Source organism: Pseudogymnoascus verrucosus (assembly GCF_001662655.1).
Source record: "Pseudogymnoascus verrucosus strain UAMH 10579 unplaced genomic scaffold scaffold_55, whole genome shotgun sequence".
In the NCBI taxonomy this organism is placed as follows: Eukaryota; Fungi; Ascomycota; class Leotiomycetes; order Thelebolales; family Thelebolaceae; genus Pseudogymnoascus; species Pseudogymnoascus verrucosus.
Window position 1 is genome coordinate 25,464 of NW_017263706.1, and position 17,697 is coordinate 43,160.

At 50.8% G+C, this 17,697-nt stretch overlaps 8 protein-coding genes across 8 annotated transcripts; 3 read left to right on the forward strand and 5 right to left on the reverse strand.

Annotated features, from left to right (window-relative positions):
- The first annotated feature begins 370 nt into the window (after positions 1-370).
- VE01_08891 (uncharacterized protein) lies at positions 371-1,666 on the forward strand. Its single transcript, XM_018278310.2, has one exon. It carries the CDS (start codon positions 585-587, stop codon positions 1,590-1,592), a length of 1,008 nt encoding a protein of 335 aa, XP_018126652.1. The 5' UTR covers positions 371-584; the 3' UTR covers positions 1,593-1,666.
- VE01_08892 (uncharacterized protein) lies at positions 1,601-4,934 on the reverse strand. Its single transcript, XM_018278311.2, has 5 exons — positions 4,810-4,934; positions 4,689-4,748; positions 4,556-4,638; positions 4,353-4,504; positions 1,601-4,298 (listed from the first exon to the last, which is right to left on the reverse strand). The coding sequence occupies exons 1-5, from the start codon at positions 4,844-4,846 to the stop codon at positions 2,270-2,272; spliced, it is 2,361 nt and encodes a 786-aa protein (XP_018126650.1). The 5' UTR covers positions 4,847-4,934; the 3' UTR covers positions 1,601-2,269.
- Positions 4,920-7,243, reverse strand: TRM1 (RNA methyltransferase tRNA(m5U54)methyltransferase). The gene has a single exon (XM_018278312.2). The coding sequence runs from the start codon at positions 7,221-7,223 to the stop codon at positions 5,178-5,180; it is 2,046 nt and encodes a 681-aa protein (XP_018126621.2). The 5' UTR covers positions 7,224-7,243; the 3' UTR covers positions 4,920-5,177.
- Positions 7,244-7,360: 117 nt separating this feature from the next.
- On the forward strand, positions 7,361-8,508 carry VE01_08894 (uncharacterized protein). The gene is made up of 2 exons (XM_018278313.2): positions 7,361-7,549; positions 7,640-8,508. The coding sequence occupies exons 1-2, from the start codon at positions 7,432-7,434 to the stop codon at positions 8,407-8,409; spliced, it is 888 nt and encodes a 295-aa protein (XP_018126656.1). The 5' UTR covers positions 7,361-7,431; the 3' UTR covers positions 8,410-8,508.
- Positions 8,509-8,842: 334 nt separating this feature from the next.
- On the forward strand, positions 8,843-10,393 carry VE01_08895 (uncharacterized protein). Its single transcript, XM_018278314.2, has 2 exons — positions 8,843-9,800; positions 9,848-10,393. The coding sequence occupies exons 1-2, from the start codon at positions 8,912-8,914 to the stop codon at positions 10,165-10,167; spliced, it is 1,209 nt and encodes a 402-aa protein (XP_018126649.1). The 5' UTR covers positions 8,843-8,911; the 3' UTR covers positions 10,168-10,393.
- Positions 10,365-12,009, reverse strand: VE01_08896 (uncharacterized protein). The gene is made up of 2 exons (XM_018278315.2): positions 11,506-12,009; positions 10,365-11,447 (listed from the first exon to the last, which is right to left on the reverse strand). The coding sequence occupies exons 1-2, from the start codon at positions 11,624-11,626 to the stop codon at positions 10,585-10,587; spliced, it is 984 nt and encodes a 327-aa protein (XP_018126653.1). The 5' UTR covers positions 11,627-12,009; the 3' UTR covers positions 10,365-10,584.
- A 3-nt stretch (positions 12,010-12,012) lies between these two features.
- Positions 12,013-15,365, reverse strand: VE01_08898 (uncharacterized protein). Its single transcript, XM_018278316.2, has 2 exons — positions 14,643-15,365; positions 12,013-14,509 (listed from the first exon to the last, which is right to left on the reverse strand). Exons 1-2 carry the CDS (start codon positions 14,845-14,847, stop codon positions 12,360-12,362), a joined length of 2,355 nt encoding a protein of 784 aa, XP_018126654.1. The 5' UTR covers positions 14,848-15,365; the 3' UTR covers positions 12,013-12,359.
- VE01_08899 (uncharacterized protein) lies at positions 15,360-17,634 on the reverse strand. The gene is made up of 2 exons (XM_018278317.2): positions 17,096-17,634; positions 15,360-17,035 (listed from the first exon to the last, which is right to left on the reverse strand). Exons 1-2 carry the CDS (start codon positions 17,560-17,562, stop codon positions 15,790-15,792), a joined length of 1,713 nt encoding a protein of 570 aa, XP_018126655.2. The 5' UTR covers positions 17,563-17,634; the 3' UTR covers positions 15,360-15,789.
- Positions 17,635-17,697: the final 63 nt, after the last annotated feature.

Sequence of the window (17,697 nt, forward strand, 5' to 3'; positions counted from 1 at the left end):
AATATGTACTGTACCTTTTTGTCATTTGACTGTCAACCCACACAATTACTTTATTTACCCCTCTACTTTATGAGTATCAGCGGGGGAGAAGGAGTATATATTATATTATCTCTGCTATATTTACTGTCTTCTACTATTTACATGGTAACCAGATCAAATCTCTGCAGCTCATCATCAGCGGTGTCTGTCCCCTGTCTCAGTTTACTTTTCGCAGGTAAACAAAGACAACCAAAGACAACCGATGGGACGCGGACAGAAGAGTGAAACAAAAACGGACAGTGCATAGCTAATACCTATATTTATGTACTCCTGTCATAGCACCACCACCCCCACCACCCTCGGTAGTACACAAGTACTTTGGGCCAAGTAACTCAGATGATAGTACACTATTATTGCCCCGCCAAGAATATCTCCTCTCTTACTCGCAGCCTGCAAGCCTTAATATGCTTATCGCACCTTCTGTTCCACGAACTATAATATATTTTCCCCTCACACCAACCCGCATCGCATAACATCTCATCTTATTTATACCCTCGCCTCTCCCCAAGGCTATAGCGGCGTCCTTCCCTGCGTCCATCCCTGTTATGACTCTGATCGGCGTGTCAATACTAATCGCCACTTTCACAATCTTCCTCTTCAAGGTGCCGCCCTCAACATGGTTCGCCGCCTGGTTCCCCAAGGCGGCTGACAGCAGTGGCGATGTCTCGAATGGCGATCTGGATAAGACAAAGGCGGGCCAGGTAAAAGATGGGGGTGAGACCAAGGGAGACGGCAAGGAGGAGAAGGAAGACAAGGAGGACACTACACTTCCGGATGCGGGCGTGAAGGAAGCCAAGGCTGAGCTGGATCGGAAGGCAATGCCTCCTCCTCCAAGCTTCCTGATTAAACCGCCAAATGCACCCAGCAATGGGGCTCTGCCTGCACGAGGAGGGGCACCTCAAAATGGCCTAGCTGCGCCATCACAGCCATCTGTGAGAGGGCAGGGACTATCCGCCCCCGCGCTTCCCTCCTTCCCAGCTCTCAATTCCGCACAACGCGCTTCCGACAGCCGCGGCGCGCCACGGTTAAACCCAATACCTTCAGTGCAACCCCCTCTTCGCTCAGTCTACTCCGCGTCTCCGCCAGGACGGTCACCAGCCCCAAACCGCGGTGGGAACTTCTCCCTGGCGCCGCCACCGACACATAGCTCGATTCCTCCCAAGCCCAGGCTAAAGGTTGGATTGACGCCTGGTCACTCCCCGCTTGATTGGGCCAAGTTGTCCGAGGCGCCGAATGCCAATCTGCGGGGGCTTCCGGCAGATACTCCGTATCTGAAGGTCACGCCCTCGCAGTTGCGGCACTATACTGGGCGCAAGGGGAAGGATGCTTGGACGGTGTTGGGCGGGAAGGTGTATAATATCACGCCGTATCTGCCATACCATCCGGGTGGGGAACCTGAGCTCATGAAGTGTGCTGGGAGGGATGGCACGAAGTTATTCGCGGAGATCCATCCTTGGGTGAACTGGGAGGGGATGCTTGGGGCGTGCTTGGTTGGCATTGCTGTGGGAGAGACAGAGGTAAAGGAGGTCAGCGCATTAGAGAGTATGGACTAGAGTATATAGGTTTCCTCTGCATTTATAGCGGGCATGTGTAATGATAGAAACTGAGGTACTAGACTAATCGATACATGATACCCTTGGATTATGCACTTTTGGACTAGGTGCGATTGCCAATACTCCACAAATTGCTATGGATTTTTGTTTACATTATTATCAACCTATCAAGGGGCTTAAGAGGTCAATCATAGACTTTATAGGGTGAATGAAGATTATCATTTCCACTCAATATGGGTGTATTATATAATAAATAGCACATAAGCTCGCCAGGCTCTTGACAGAGGGGCCTCTATTATTGCGCATTTCCATCAAATTGCGCCGCAGACCCTCGTTCAGCCACAAACCACCATATCCCTTATCCCGCATAGCCTCTTCCTTGTATGTCATTTTTCGACAGGAGATGGCGATACTGCTGGAACATTATGGACCTACACGGCCGCGTCCCTCATCTTGTTTCCTGGCGATGCCTACGATCGACGTAGGGCAGTCTGGGACGGATCTGAAGATGTTGCGAGTACTTAATCACGAGTTGGCCCCGTAAAGTCATACTGGGATCCGGCTGATCAAGTGTGGTGATAATATAGACCAATTTCAGTTCGGCTGTAGGACAGCATAAGCTGGATCCACATAGCAGCTTTCGTAGGGAGTAATAATCGGCCCTAACTAAACTGGCATCATTTTCTCTTCTGGAACCGGAAGCCAAGTCCATCGTCGCTGTCGTCACTGTCTTCTTTCTGAAAGGGGCGCTTCGCCTTTTTAACTGGGGGCGGGTTCATCAAAGCCGCAGTAGAAGGTCTCTTGTTCGACCCAGATCGGCCAGAGTGAGCGCTACTTGGTAAGCTCTCTGATTTCCTAGTATCCCTCACCGACTTCGAGAGTGATGGCCCTTGGTTAGATGAGTCCATAATAGATTCTTCGACATCGCTTCTCGTTGTGAGCGTCTGAGACTGGATTGACGACTCGTTTTGGCTGGTCCTTTGCGACTTATCCTTCTTTCTCAGCTGGGATGCTTTATCGTTCTTAAGCCAATAACTATCACCAATGCCGAAATCCTTTTGCTTGGCCACTTCCAGCGACACGATAACCTTGTGTGCGGCAGGTGGCCTATCTCCCCCTTTCTTCCTGAATTTCTTGAAATTCACACGGCCGTTCCACTTCTCATCCCAGCGATCACTCCTGGCTTCATCTCTCGCATGTACTGCTGCACCTGGGTGCCTGACTTCCATTTCTTTAATAGACGAGAGATTCCGGACTTCGGCAGCATCCACATCTTCAGCGCCCTCACCCAACGCATCTTGCTGGGAGTTTGCGAGAGAGGTTTCCACCCCTTGCTGCTGCAAATATGTAGGAGCATCGGCCTCTTTCTTGAGTTTCCGGGGTTTCTTTGCGGCCTCCTTGGGCTCTACGGAACGAGCTTTTGGTTCCGCTGTTGCCAAAGGCTGACCAGGGGGCGGTGTCGGTTCTCCATTAGCAAGTCGCAACCGTTTCAGCTTCGCCGCGGCTGGAGCAAGTTGATCCATTATATCCTCATTGTCTGATTCCTCCACCCTTGGGAGTGGGCGCTTCGTTCGCACTCGTGGCGCCTCCGACACTACAGCTCGGTCAACTTCAGTGGTATTCTGGTAGTCCATGGCTGAAGAATCCTGTGGTAGCGAGCTGCTGGCAGGTACAATGGTTTCATTTGGTTTATCAGTGTTGCCACCATCAAACTCGTCATCGAAGCCAGTAAACCTGCTTGTCACTGCCCTTCTCGACCTTCCCACTCGCCTCGATGGTGGCTCAACGGTTTCAGTTGAGGGCGGCTGCTTCTCTTCCGAGCTTCTAGAGAAGCCAGTACCACGTGCTACTACAGCAGGTTTAGCTTCTGCCTTCTCTTCCAATGCACTCGCAATGGCTCTACGAGGCTCATCTGTCATCAACGTTGCTGGTACGACCGATGATTCAAGCTCGAGAGGTCTCCGAAGCACACTAGCATCATTGTTTAAAATAGCATCTAGGAACTCGCTCTGCTCAATTAATCGGTGATCAAGCTGCAATGAAACTTGCTGGCCGAAATCGGAGTAAAACGGTAATGTTGGCCCTTTTACGGGTTGGTATCTCACAACCACCACTCCTGTCCCAGTACTACCATCTTCAAATTCGCCCGTGCCTTTTTCTCCTGCAACGCTCTTCACGTATCGAACGAACTCCTCTGCCGTTGTACTAGCTGGATTTACCTGATGGAGCAAAGCCTTCCCTTTGCCGTTCGTTATTGGCGCAATTAGATTGTCAAATTGCGATTGTTCGTAGAACACAAACGTGTAGCCCTCGAAGATTGTAAACCTTGCAGGGTCTGGTTGGTATGACGAGGATGGTCGGTCCGTCTGTTCGGGGCCCTTAGGGGGGAGATGATCAAGTTCTTTTGGCCAGTTTGAGTCAAAATCCGATTCAAGAGCTGAGTCGGCGCCAGGATCAGCAGTGGTAACGTTGACGATTGCGTGGATGAAGGAGTGGTCGACGATGTATTTCCCGTTGATGAGTGCTTGGAGCCCTTTGGATGTGTTGCGTTTCTTAGCCACAACATGGGTTGTACTTTGGTGCGCATATTCAACGAGAACCTTTATATCGAGGCGCTCCAGGAGTTCAACGAACGAGGAGATCTGGTTGTTGCGGAGTTCCTTTCCAGTGAAGGAAAATGTCAAGACAACTGGAATCCATCGAATTCTATAGCTTGTCAGTAATCAAGTCAAGATCAAAAGGTCGGCTGCAAGACGAGACCTGAAAAGCTTTTCATATTGCCCCAACCGGATATCATAGTCATTATCCTCCAGTACATGGCGCTGGCCTCTAATCTGAATATTATTGACCAACGTTCCTATCTTTGTATTGAGATCCTCCAGAGTGATTCGCGATCGAGTGTTTAGACGCCCCTTTGGTATGTTAGGAATATGATCTGTTCAAGGTAGGGTCTATGAACTCACGCAATCTCCAGGCTTAACTTCGTCAACTTCGACAACCAGGTGCTTCCTGGATATGGTTTTATTCGCGATCGCGAAGCCGCCGGCTAGCTGCCATGTGAGTAGACGAGAAGGATGGTGCTCAGAGAGACCTTACAATCTGCTAATGTTCGTCCCAAAATAAATCTTTTCCCTGGGCGAAGCCAGAGTCGCTTGCCTGTGCCAGATTAGCATGCAGCCTGCCACCATGGGGTTGGTCTTCCACTTCGAATACATACCGTTAAAGGTGTCGCCATCACTTTCAATGACCCACATTATGTATTTCCCTTCACTTCAACTCGGCATACCGCAGTTGTGGTTATAACTGCATCTTTCTGAGCGAACATTTGGCGTTGATAAGAAGTTCGTACCCGCCTGGTCCCTCGTCTCAAGCCCACGACACGTAAATTACACGAAGTCACGTGCTCAGTATATATTGGATTTGAATGGAAGTTCAGATGAGCGCCCTTTCTTCGCTGAAATTGTGATTAATTAAGTCTAATAATCCAGAAACAAATAATCTAAAGCGAAGTGGTAGGCTTATAAGCTTATGAATAACGCTTAATTTAACATCAAAAATGGGCCATGTGGACTCTTATGTGTCGTCTCATAGAGGACCCCTGGCCCTATTCATTGGTCCCCAGTTCTCCCTGGGATTCACTTGATACCTCACCAGCTTCTTTTTATCCGTTTCTCTCCCGAGCGACTCGTCAAAGACGATCTTCAGACGCTCATTGCCTCCGCCGTCCCCGTTTCCTGCTTCTTCGTTGTCTGCCTTCTTCTTATCAAATCCCATTACTTTCCATCCTGGAGTTCCCTCTCTAACAGCCCCTTCCCTAACCGGGGCCTTTTGCCTTGCCCATTCACGCATAACCTCCCATATAAAACTCCACGGCGCATCCGTTTTGATGGTCCCTGCTTTGGTGTGGCTGCGTGTGACCCTGTAGCCCGCATGTCTGAGTGCACCACGAATGGCATTCTCGTCGGGAGTGATGCAATGAATCACTTTCGACAATACTGACGGAATGAAGTAAAATGGGAATGGATCGACTACCGATGGATCCGCTCTCCCTTTTGGAACCGGTGGCGGAATGAGGTTATCTGTCCGCGGCGGGGGTGGTAGTGTCTCTTCCAGCGCCATACTCAGCATTCCTTCGAGTCTTGTGGTGGTTTGGTAAGTCTCCTTATCGACCTTTGGCAGCTCGTCGAGAATACGCCGTATGAACTTCGCGTCGTGCAGCGGGCCCGCCCACATCGGCCCTCCCAGATGTCTATGCCACCCACAGTGTTCACAATTCTGTCCTGTGGTAGGCGCTTGAGCAAATATATGTTTCCAAAAAGTGCCTTTCCCGCTCTTGTTCGGCCGCACCTGGTTCTTTGCCAGAAGCTGCGTCTCCCAAGACCCGCATCCCTGGTCGCAGTTATAAACCATCATTGTTTTACCAGCAAGAAATTTGACGTCTGCTGGGGACTTGTGAATCTTCACAAACACCCTGGCGTAGAAATCGATGGACAAAGAGAGCAAAGGCTCAATAGCAAGCCCATAGCGCGCGGCAGAAGTGGCGATGGCGTGAAGTATCAGTCGCAACCCGCCTTCATGCGAATGCATTCCCTTGAGCGGCAATCCGCCATATAAAGAGTAGCACTTCTCTGGGTAGCCATTCGAGGCCCAGACGCCAGCATCAGTGCAGGTTACACAGAGAAGGCCTCCATCATCACGGACAGCCTGAACAGCTCCATCAAGGAAGGGGACCGCCGTGCCATAGGGGTCGAGGTCGATAACATCGTATTTCTTGGAGGGCTTGTATCGATGAGAATCAAGGGGTGTCTCGCTAGCAAAGTTGTACATGTGAGTTATTGCGTTCCCAGTGACGGGGTTGATCTTAGATGTGAGTTTATTATGGAGGACGTTCAGGTTGATTGCTCGTGTAGCTTCCGGGAGAAGGTCGTTAGCTGTGACAGAGGTGGTGAATGGGATCTCGTGTGCATATCGGAGGGCGCGCAAGCCAGTTGCTGAAAGGGCGTCGAGGATTGTAAACTGTTCTTGCTGTTTGGGCTTATTCGCTTCGTTTTGTTCCTCCGCTGCTGGCGCATCTATTTCCATGGCTGTCTGTTCCGGTACTTCATTTGTGGCCAGGGTAACTGCCTCAACACTGTCACTGATCGTCGTCCCCGGTGCCACTGCGTCCTCCCCGCCATCTTTATTCACGGCTTCATCCACACGCTTCCGTTTCTTGTTCTTGCTCGCAGCCTTACGCCTCTTCTCGGATTCGGCTTCCTTTTTAGCAACTGCACCCTCTCCATATGCCCTGATTGCCAAAACACTCAGGTCGCGATTGAATTGTTGGATTGGGTTATAAAAGACCGATTGGGATTGATTGTCGCCACTTGGGTTGGTTTGAGGCACCAAAGGCCCATTTCCAGGGACAAGAATATACGCAAGCCCTTCCTTTATTGTGCTGTAGTCTTTTCCATCATGGTGGATATGTTGACTGACAGCAGGAGTTGCGCTGATGTCTTTTGCGAGGGAATTGGTTTCCGAGGAAGACATTGCGCAGAATGTTCGAGCAGCCACAAAGTACTGTGCTCCTCTACAGCCTCTATATCCAATAACACGGGCAAACTGTAACTGTAATCGTTGTCTTTGAATCATTCACGCAACTTGCCAGTGGGGCGCGTTCGGCGCTTCGTCTGGTCTTGAGGCTAGACTTTTTCTGCCAGGCGGTGGGTTTCCCGGAGCTATACAAAGTACGTACCAACCAAATTATAACCCCCGCCTTTATTTACATACCCCACCTCAATCACATCTGACATTCCTAAATCACCAATTCCTCCACAATCAAAGAATCACTATACTCAACATGTCTGATATCAATCTCACAGAGATCCATGACCTTCTAGTCAAGGTCGCCCACCAGGCGGGCAAGATGATCATGTCTGCAACCCCGCAAACGCTTGGTTCCGACACCAAGAAGAACTGTACGCCCCCACTATATAAAGTCCAGAGCACGGTTTAAGCAACCAACCGGTTCTAATGCTTCCTCATATGATTCGGCTGATATCTTGTAGCTGCCGACCTTGTCACTGAAACTGACAAGGCTGTGGAGGCCATGGTGACCTCTGAATTGCGCACAGCGTACCCGAAGTTTGACTTCATTGGGGAGGAGACATACTATCCGGGCCAGCCATTGACTGATGCTCCCACGTTTATTGTCGACCCGATAGATGGCACGACGAACTTTGTCCACGCCTTTCCAAGCGTCTGCATCTCCCTTGGTTTCACGGTGGGCCGAGTGCCAACGGTCGGCGTCATTTACAACCCATTCCTCAACGAACTCTGGACTGCCATTAAGGGCCAAGGCTCCTTCTTGTCGCAAAACGGTGGCCCAAAGCAAAAGCTTCCTTTAAAAGCTAGCCCTGAGCCATTGAAGGACCTTAGCACTTGCCTTGTCGGTGTGGAATGGGGCTCAGACCGCAGCGGGATCAACTTTGACATTAAAGTCAAGGCCTTCGCCAAGCTTGCCGCATCCAAGGAGCAGGGAGGTGCCATGGTACACAGCCTGAGGTCCATGGGCTCTGCTGCGCTTAACCTTGTCGCCGTAGCTGCTGGCCAGCTAGACGTATACTGGGAAGGAGGATGCTGGGCGTGGGATGTTGCAGCGGCATGGTGCGTCCTCGAAGAGGCTGGTGGTATCATGAGAAGCGGCAACCCAGGGGAAGAAGTGTCTGTGGACTGCAGGAAGTTCCTCGCTGTGAGAGGTGCACCCAGTGGCCAGCAAGATATTGTCGACGAAATATACAGGGTTCTTGGAGACAGCCGAATGGATTACCACCAGTAGTTGATCTTCATTTGGCGTGCATTAGATATATTTCATAGCGATTAGATCCCCGTTTTTATAAAATGAGAAATTAAAAGCAAGCTCATGAACGTACTGAAGGCTATACTACCAGACATTAACGGACAGTGGCCATACTACCAATCATGAAAAGACAGAGGCCATACTACCAATCATAAACAAACAGAGGCCATACTATACCAAATCTTGGTCAGTGACTGGCAACTGTGAGGAGACTTAATAGTTATCCATCTGCTAGGACTTGATTATATTTGCTGGGTTGCTTAAATTTTGCAAAATATAAGCATATTAAAGTGTTATGATAAAGCTTGGCTAAGTCCTGTCACAAGCTATCAGCGCTTGTGACGTCGTTGCACAGCCACAGATGCCCCTCTGTGGAATCTTGGCACCTACGCTACTCGTCAACATTCATGAACCCAACCTCTCTGATTCAACCCTCACAACATCTAGATATTGCACTCTTGTATCTGAAATAGCTATCAAGATGCTGGAATACTTCACATATAAGAAAGTAAAGAAGCACCAGGCCGAGAAACGCGCCCGAGAGGAGGCTCTGACGCCACCACTCAAACCAGTTCTAAGCCCCGACGATGAGAGGTTCATCGAACACCTTGTCTCTGAGGGGACACCACCACCACTTCCCGAACGCCCGACTGCTTTGAACCAAGAGCTTGTCATAGCCGATGAAAACACACCACAGCTAGAGAGGTCTATAAGCAAGGGAAAAAACAAGGAGAACGAGAAGGGACCAGAGAAAGCGAAGAAGAAGGAAAACCGATTCTCGTCCTTGTTTACAAAGTCGAAGAAAGACGACAAAAATGCGAAGGCAAATCTCCCGGCTGAGGAGGTTGAGAAAGAGGAAGATGATATCACCCGAGTTCTGAACGACCTCAACCTGTCGGCAGTCAACAACCGCGCACTGTCTCTTTCAAAAGAATCCAACGAGCTCATGGAGAAGTTCACTCTCGTCCTTAAAGACCTCGTCAACGGTGTCCCGACTGCATACGATGATCTGGTCCATCTCCTGGATGACTCGCAGGGCACACTTTCGAAGACCTATGAGCAGCTTCCTTCGTTCATGAAGAAGTTAATCGCGCAATTGCCCGAAAAGTGGACCAGTACACTGGGTCCGGAGATTCTGGCTACAGCCGCAGAGGCCCAGAAGTCAGGTATGGCGGAGGGTGCAGCTAGCGCAGCTGCGGGCGGAGGATTCATGGGGGCGGCCAAGGGATTCTTGAAGCCGAACGGCTTGAAAGACCTCGTTACGAAACCCGGAGCAGTCGCTGGATTATTGAAGACTATCATGAATTCGCTGAAGTTGAGATGGCCTGCATTCATGGGCACGAATGTTTTGCTCAGCTTGGGTCTATTTGGTAAGATATTCTACTCCACGTTACAGTATGCATTCTAACTTTTATAGTTCTACTTTTCTTCTTCTGGTATTGCCACAAACGAGGCAAGGAAGTACGACTTGCAGCAGAAGGCAAGACGGAGGTGGTCGACAGTGAGGGCCGTATTGTCGAGCTTGATGATGATCTAGCGTTGGAGTCCAGCGCGACGCCCAATGCTGAGTCCAGACGACGAAGCCGTGATTCGCGCCGCCGTGATCGCTCGCCGAGACGGCTAAGCCACGATTCGCGTCGTCTCGATAGCGGCTCTTCACCAAAGAGAAGAAGTCGTGATTCACGTCGGCAAGATGCCTCAGACGAAGCCTCTTCATCCAGACGTCGCCACGACTAAGGCAGAACAAGTGGAAAGATTGTAATGAGAGTCAAGGGGGTTAGGAAAATCACGATTATGAACGGTAGGGGTATTACGAGAAGACGGCTGTTATGCTACTGGCGCGGGATGATACAATAATGAGGCGCAAAAACGAGTTTCTGGTATGCGGATGGAGGAGGATGGATCACATGTATGACCATGATTGGCAAATAATAGTCGATCAATATACCAATTTGATTTGTATAGTCTGATTCTCAGAGCAGTGGATTGATAGTCGCCAACTAGCCCCCGTATATGTATAAATTTCCAGCTTTTGGAGATCTTTTGGTATTGAGTAATATCACTTGAGAAGGCAAATTCCAGCCCCAACGCCACCTGGACCCGCATGCCCTTAATTCCTAACGCCAGCCATTCGTAATATTCACATATCGTCTCTCAGACTTCATCCTCGTCGTCGTCCTTCTCCCCCTCCTCTGCTCCGTTCTCCCCTTCTTCCTCTTCCTCCTCATCCTCTTGCGCTGGCCTCCTGTTTCCTCCACCACTAATTCTCCTACCCCGATTATATGCTTCCGTCGTTGTCACAGCCTTCTCCCCAACCCACAGCCCCTTCCACGGTGTCTTGCACTTAGGGCACTTCTCCTCCCTCCTCGTTCTCCAAAACGGACCCAAGCAACCCTCATGAAGGCGCACAGTACACGATACCTCCGAGCACCTCTGTCCCATCGTCACAATACCCTTGCACGCTTCACAGTTCTTGATATGCTGCCACTCTCCCGCCTCCGCATCAGGATCATTATAAGTCGCCGCAAGCCAGGACTTGAGCTCCATCAGCGCCCGCGGAGAAAGCGTATACCACCCCTCCTTGCTACGCTCAAACCACCCCTCATCCACCAAACTCAGCATCAACTTCTCGGCCTGCCCGTGCGTGAGTCCCTTATCCGCACTCTGGCTCTCCTCGCCGGCTCCGGTGCTCTGCCGCATCCTCCTCTCATCCGCTTTCGCGACTTTCATGGCCTGCATGCTCGTAATCGCCATGACTTCCTGGCGCTCGGTATTGTACGTCTCGAACATGGCGTCTAATACCCGCTTGATAAATGCGATCTCGTCTGCCGTTCTCACTGTTGCCATTTGCGTCAGGGCGTCGCTGGTGCTGTTCACGAGGGCCCATATGCGCTCCTTCGAGACCTGGTGTAGTGTGGAGCGAATCTCGTAGTCGAAGGGTGACAAGGCGTCGGAGGCGGCGTGGACGTAAGATTCGAAATCTGCCATGGTGACTTCATCGGGGCGAACAGTTTCGCCTGTATTATAGCTGGTTAGAGACTTGGAGGCAAAGCTGGAGAGGAATGGGGGAGGTACCATCTTTCACAGAGAATATGGCGGCGAGGAGGGGCCGCGCTTCCTTGAACGTCAGGGTGCCTCTTGCCATGAAGGCTTGGAGAAAGGCGCGATTACTGTCATCGTACTGCCCGGCCGACATGTGTGATATCTGGGACGTGAAATTACAGCTGAGCCGTAACTTCAACTATGGTAGGCTTGGGACAAAAGGGAAATGTATCCAACAAATGTGGTGTTGACTCTCTCCCCGCCTTATCAGCCTTATCTGGGGAATACGCGACTTCGCTCAGGTACGCGACCAAAAATATAGAACACCACCACACAGAGAGGTAAACTCTGGTATTTCACGCCTCAACCGCCTCGTCAACAACTCTCATTAAAATGTAAAAAGAAGCAAAAAGATAAACTCCCTCGGGTGGGGTCGAACCACCAACCTCTCGATTGCAAGTAGAATCACTATTTAACAGTCGAACGCGCTAGCCATTGCGCCACGAGGGATTGTTAACCACTGAGCTAAAGCTCCTGATTCGATGGGTGCTCAGATGCTATCATTTGTTTAATACTAACTTGAGGAGCAAAGTCAAGACAAACCCCTCAAGACTACACCTCGAGAAATTCACATGATCAAGTAGGCAACAAATACAAACTCATCCCTTTAAACTGCGTTACATTATATCCCAAATACGTCCGCGCCTATATGTCGTGTCTCCTGCCAAACTCAACCAAAACGTCGCGGAACACCAAGAAGCTCCCCATATGATGCTCCCGACCAGCAACTCCAAAATTATGCCCTTAGCCCGTAGTATCAACAAAAGTTTTAATCCCATATATTATTCCCCCATTGAGCGTGAAATTTCCAAAACACCTTATGTCAGCTATATCTTTGTGTCGGTACTCGTATCCTTGCCACCAGTGGGTGCATCAACAGCATCCTCCTTGCCACCAGCGGTTGCGTCAACAGCATCCTCCTTGCCACCAGCGGTTGCGTCAACAGCATCCTCCTTGCCACCAGCGGTTGCGTCAACAGCATCCTCCTTGCCACCAGCGGTTGCGTCAACAGCATCCTCCTTGCCACCAGCAGGTCCGTCGACAGCATCCTGAAAGTCCTCGTTCTGACTTTCGTCCGCATCTTCAGGTAAATCCGAGCTTGGGAGTAGAACCTCAACGGCAGATTTTGGTGGAGTTGAGTCCTTCGTTTCCGTAGAAGCGGGGACGGTCTCTTCCTTGGGGCTCTCTTTGCTCGTCTGGTTTCCGGAGGAAAAGTATTGACCGTAGGGGACCTCCGCTTCACTCGACTTCTTCTCTTTAACTCCATTGGCTTCATCCACCGCCTTAACCCCATTTTCAGTTGTCCCATTTGGTTTTTCAGTCTGGCTCTGGAGCGATGAAGGTCGGCTGCTTGGGCTCCCGTTAAGCTTGGCAATCTCAAACCCGTCAGCCCTTGGGCTCGAGAGAGGAGAAAACCTGTCCGACCTCGGGCTAGCAAGTGGAGACCCGTTTTCCCAGACGCCATTGACCAAACTCCTGCTACCTCTTGCCGAATTCCTCGGTGGCAGAGGTGGTGTTGGTCTTGGCGGGATGGTGACGACATTTCCTCGCGCCTTGACAACGTTGATGTGGGTTGGGCGATGTGTTGCTGCCGCCGCCTCGAAAACCACGGGTTCGTCGTCATCCAAGCCGTCGTCTGAATAATTGTCGGCATCGCTGTCACCGTGCTTCTCAGAGCCTTCGTGGTTTTGGGGTTCGGTACGCTTCTCAGACCTTTCTTGATGCTGGGGTTGCACATGCTTCACGGACGCTTCCTGGTGTTTCGGTTCGGCATGCTTCTCAGCCCCTTCATGGTGTTGAGATTCGGGCGATTCTTGCTCTGTTATGGTCGTGCCACTCCCATTGAACTCAGAAGTATGGTTTGGGCTTTTGAATCCGCTGTATGGTCCGAGATCAATTTGTGTGTAGTCAACATCCGGTGGTTCTAGGTCAACCTTCTCCACAGGGGTATCAGCCGCTTCGATTGGAGTCTTTGCATGCACGCTAGACGAGTCATCCGCGTCTGTTTGTGTACCCATTGAAATACTTCGGACAGTTCGTAAGCTAGTTCTTTTCGAGTTGCTCATATAGCTGGCTCGACTGCCTGCCCCGTTTGTGTCCATACTCAACCGGTTTAGGTGTGGAAATATCGGACTGGTTGGACTCGGCTTGTATTCAAACTGTGAGCTACTCGGCCGGGAGTGGCTTCCTGCCTCTTTGATCTCCATCCCGGCCTGCTCTAAAGCAAGAACGCCGAATGGATCGGGGTCATCTGGTTCGGGGATTCCGAAAACGGTTGTTGACTCGACATCGACATCTCCTGGGGCTGGTTGGCCTTCCAATTCTTCCATTAAATCCTGATCGTAGTCCGATCGGCCCTCAGCCAACTTTAGTGTCTCCAAGAGCATCTTCGTCTCCCTGGGTACGAATCTGACCTTTCCAGCCAAGATATTCGCTGCGGATATTCTCTCGCCATAGAACCTCTCATTTTCGTCTGTTCTTTCGATAATTACCGTGCCGTCTAGCTGGACCCCAGCATAGAATCCTCTCGACTTCAGGTATGTGAATACTGGCCTGTTTATCTGCTTCCATTTCCCATCACTCTCAATCACCCCACCAACCCCAACTGGCCCTGCAACGGCACTGATTTCGCCACCAACCGTTGCTCGGATTTTCGTAAACGACTCCAAGGTCTTCCTGCTGTTGATTACCACAACGCAGTCGTATATGTCGATTCCCACTAAAAATCCAATACCTGCAGTGTGTAGCATAATCCCGGAAGGAGGTGACCATGACCCGTCTTCCAATCGCGCAACCAAGACCCCAGATCCGCCCGCACCCGAAATCCAAAGACCTGTGCGCATCGTTGTGAAAATAGCCATCCCAACTGCATTCTTGACCACGTTTGGCGGGATCTTCATAAGTACTCGTTGTTTCGCGCTCTGGTTGGGACCGAATTCGCTCGGCGGCAATTTCTCTTCTTTGTAGAATCCATCCTCTGTGACCCAATGTTAGCAAACTATAAGACCATAAAACCATTTCGCCCCTCTCCTTGAATGCGCACAACACAGGTACCGGACCATGTCGGGAATTCTGTATTTGTGACCCGAGGTAAGCATGGGACTACTTACTGCAGAAACTCCTCAATATCCTCGCAGCCTTGTCACTCTCCTTGTCCAATTCAGTCGGCCAAAACGCCTCGCTGCCGATTTTGTTCGTGAACTTGTTTACCGGTGCGCCGAGTTTGTCAGCCCAACCCCAGACTTTATCGAAGCCCTGCTTGCCGCCCTTCTTTGTCCTGTCCCAGGACGGCAACATGGAAGTAACTCTCTGCATCGCTGCCAATGGGCGCACCTACGACGTGCCCAGGAATGGCCAGACTCTTCCCTCGAGGGAGTGCGCTGCGGAAAACCTTCGCAAAAGAGGCTGAGACATCAAATTTTACTCACCCTTCCGATGCGCGCGAGTTGTGCACAGCAGTACGACTGATGATGTAGCATGAGCCGGATTTCAGAAGCTCTGTTGCGACATCCGGGCCCTCACGCCATCAAATGGTGTTTCTGTGTCTGGTGGTGTTACAGTAGGAGACAATACGACAGGAATGAAATGTGCAACAGTAGAGCGATCTCAAAGAGAAGTAGTGGAATCACTGTCGGCAAAAGTTTGCATGGCCGCCACCTGATATTGTTCATGCGAGGCACAGTGGTTACTCGTACAGCTACTGGGTGCGGCGTCCGTGCCATCCGACACACAGATTGGATTGGGTACAGTCGACGTCATGCCAGCCACCGCGGGGTTACTCGATTACTCTTATCACCATGGGTGCGTGCGCGTACTCTCATATTATTCATCAGCTCCCGAAATCTCCGTTTAATCTTTGATATCTGTCGAGATATATTCGTACAAATAGTTAACAACGCGGTTGAGAAATCCGCCGGTTGCAATTGCAACTTAAGGGTCTCTTGAATTTATGTCTTACAATCTTCTTAAACCCCCGGGTGGTTTAAGCCACCTCAATGGTTCCATCCAGATGTGCGTCCCGGGCATCCCGGCCCGGCTCTGTTTTCGTCATTTGCATCATGACATATCCAGGCACCTCGGTTTCATGAGGTGAAACATTGTTTCAATACTTTTGCTGTGGTTTACTGTAGTAAACAGCGTTGTCGGGCTAATTGAACCTATCGGGAGTGCCATCAATTGTTCCAGGGCAATGATCACAACGATAATAATCCCGACTGTCGCCTGGTGCTTTTGCGCCGCATTATTCATTATCCATCATTACTCCTCGTCCTGAACCAATTCCTTGATCTCGCCGTGAGGAATGATGTTTTCCCCTAGCTCTCCATTCCCATTCGTGGCCGTAGGGTGAGCCATTGCCGTATTGCGGGCCTGGTTGAGCACCACAAATCCATCCTGCATCCAGAAATCAACCTCGTCAATAAGATCATAAACGATATCCTCGGCGATCTGATCATCAAATCTTTCGGAGACGGGCTTCGCTTTTTTGCCCTTGGGTGGTGCTTGCTGGTCGCTTCCAACCATGTCGACCTCGTCATCATCCACATCGGATCCAGGCGGAGGGAACCAGAAGTCGGGGCCAAGGTTGATTTCAGCAGCGCCCCCACGGAAAACACTAACTGCCGGATAGTAGCCCAGCATCCCATCATCCAGACCTTCTCGAGCACCCACTTGGGCCTGCGGCAACGACGCTGGGGGTAGAAATGCGAAGAGATCCTTGAAGGCCTCGCCCATGTAGACTCCGTTTTTATAGACCTTGATGCTGGAGTTTGGCAGGGTGCGCATGGCAGGCACCGGATGCGTTGCGCTTGGTTTCTGGTTTGAGCCACCGCTGCCAGTTCCTGTCGGAGCAGGATTCATCAAGTCTTCAAGCTCTTTCACTGGGAGGTAGTCGATCTGCTCGAAGTAGAGGTGGGACTTGAATCGTATGGGAACTCGGTCCCGTATGATATCGGAGACTGTGTGCTCCGGCTCATCGTCTTCCAGATCCACGGCTGGGTTATATCGTCCTTCAACAACCTTGCTGTGTAGCGATAGCGATGGAAGGTTGATCTCCAGTCCTACCACATCCCCGACCTCTATATTTTCGCCTGGTGGAAAGAATGCGGTTGGGCGCGACAGGTGGACCTTTTGGCCAGTGACATCCCTAATTCCGTAACTGTAGGCATCGAAACCGCACATAGATTCCAATGTAGCTTCTCTCCTTGCCCAACCCACTCGTACATGCCCCTCGCTCGTTTCGCCCTGCTTTGGTATACCGCTTGTGATCTTGCATTCCCAGTAGTAGCGTCCTTCTCTTACGCATACATTTGCTTTCGCCATGCGGAAGCCTTTGTCAGTCGAAACATGTCGACCTGCCGGGTCCACGAACATATGGCCCGCCTGATCTTCAAAATTAAGACGTGGGGTGAAGGGCGCAGTTTCGGACTGGCGGTAGAACAGAGACGAGGGGAATTCGGGGTCGGCGATACAATGAGTATAACGATAGTTCTTTTTATTGGAGGCACTGAGGGAGACAGACACATTAGCAGGTGATCTTCCAAATATCAGGGCGCGAAGGTCTTACTAGTCCGAAGCTTCATGGAATTGTATCGGTGCGCCATCGGGGCCTTTAATCGTATGACTCGGTGTGAATACTGGCCCTTGTGGAGGTTCAAAATCTGCGAGCCTCGGTGGAGCTAGCTTGTAGCGCAAAGGGGCGAGGACGTCAGACGTCTTCCTCTGCTTGGCTGGGCCGGCCGGATCTGGGCTGTCTCTTGCTTCTGTGGCAGCAGGTCCTTTTGCTTCGCGCTTTTTGAATGATTCCTTCTTGGCGCGAGCTGCGCGCTCCTTAGCTGCTGGCGCCTCATCCTTCGGCACCTTGTTGAAGTCTGGGTTTAGTGGTGAAGATACGGATGGCACATGGTCATCCTCCAACACGCGCTTTTGAGGTATCGAGGAGGGGTGGGAGATTTCCTCGGAAGCTGGCGTGTCTTGGGGTGCATCTCCCATTGGCGCATCTGTGGATGAATATGTTGTGTCCATTGTGTCCATTTTCCAGCTGTATTGGTGTTTCCTAGAGTTTATAGCAGCGTCATCTGTCGTGGAGCTGTGGAATTGTTTGGGCTGATCTGCCAGGTACAAAATGTTAAGCTCCATATAACACTGGGAGTATGGGGTTGCGACAAG

What these genes read in the sequence shown, in the direction of transcription:
- VE01_08894 (XM_018278313.2), top strand. Translation starts at nt 7,432, where the DNA reads ATGTCTGATATCAATCTCACAGAGATCCATGACCTTCTAGTCAAGGTC. An exon ending in TTCCGACACCAAGAAGAACT is followed by an intron (nt 7,550 to 7,639) that starts GTACGCCCCCAC and finishes GATATCTTGTAG; the next exon opens with CTGCCGACCTTGTCACTGAA.
- VE01_08896 (XM_018278315.2), bottom strand. Translation starts at nt 11,626, where the DNA reads ATGTCGGCCGGGCAGTACGATGACAGTAATCGCGCCTTTCTCCAAGCC. An exon ending in CATATTCTCTGTGAAAGATG is followed by an intron (nt 11,448 to 11,505) that starts GTACCTCCCCCA and finishes GCTATAATACAG; the next exon opens with GCGAAACTGTTCGCCCCGAT.
- VE01_08895 (XM_018278314.2), top strand. Translation starts at nt 8,912, where the DNA reads ATGCTGGAATACTTCACATATAAGAAAGTAAAGAAGCACCAGGCCGAG. An exon ending in GCTCAGCTTGGGTCTATTTG is followed by an intron (nt 9,801 to 9,847) that starts GTAAGATATTCT and finishes TAACTTTTATAG; the next exon opens with TTCTACTTTTCTTCTTCTGG.
- VE01_08898 (XM_018278316.2), bottom strand. Translation starts at nt 14,847, where the DNA reads ATGCAGAGAGTTACTTCCATGTTGCCGTCCTGGGACAGGACAAAGAAG. An exon ending in GATATTGAGGAGTTTCTGCA is followed by an intron (nt 14,510 to 14,642) that starts GTAAGTAGTCCC and finishes ATTGGGTCACAG; the next exon opens with AGGATGGATTCTACAAAGAA.
- VE01_08892 (XM_018278311.2), bottom strand. Translation starts at nt 4,846, where the DNA reads ATGTGGGTCATTGAAAGTGATGGCGACACCTTTAACG. An exon ending in TGATGGCGACACCTTTAACG is followed by an intron (nt 4,749 to 4,809) that starts GTATGTATTCGA and finishes AATCTGGCACAG; the next exon opens with GCAAGCGACTCTGGCTTCGC. An exon ending in GGGACGAACATTAGCAGATT is followed by an intron (nt 4,639 to 4,688) that starts GTAAGGTCTCTC and finishes CATGGCAGCTAG; the next exon opens with CCGGCGGCTTCGCGATCGCG.
- VE01_08891 (XM_018278310.2), top strand. Translation starts at nt 585, where the DNA reads ATGACTCTGATCGGCGTGTCAATACTAATCGCCACTTTCACAATCTTC.
- VE01_08899 (XM_018278317.2), bottom strand. Translation starts at nt 17,562, where the DNA reads ATGGACACAATGGACACAACATATTCATCCACAGATGCGCCAATGGGA. An exon ending in TTCCATGAAGCTTCGGACTA is followed by an intron (nt 17,036 to 17,095) that starts GTAAGACCTTCG and finishes TGTCTCCCTCAG; the next exon opens with TGCCTCCAATAAAAAGAACT.
- TRM1 (XM_018278312.2), bottom strand. Translation starts at nt 7,223, where the DNA reads ATGATTCAAAGACAACGATTACAGTTACAGTTTGCCCGTGTTATTGGA.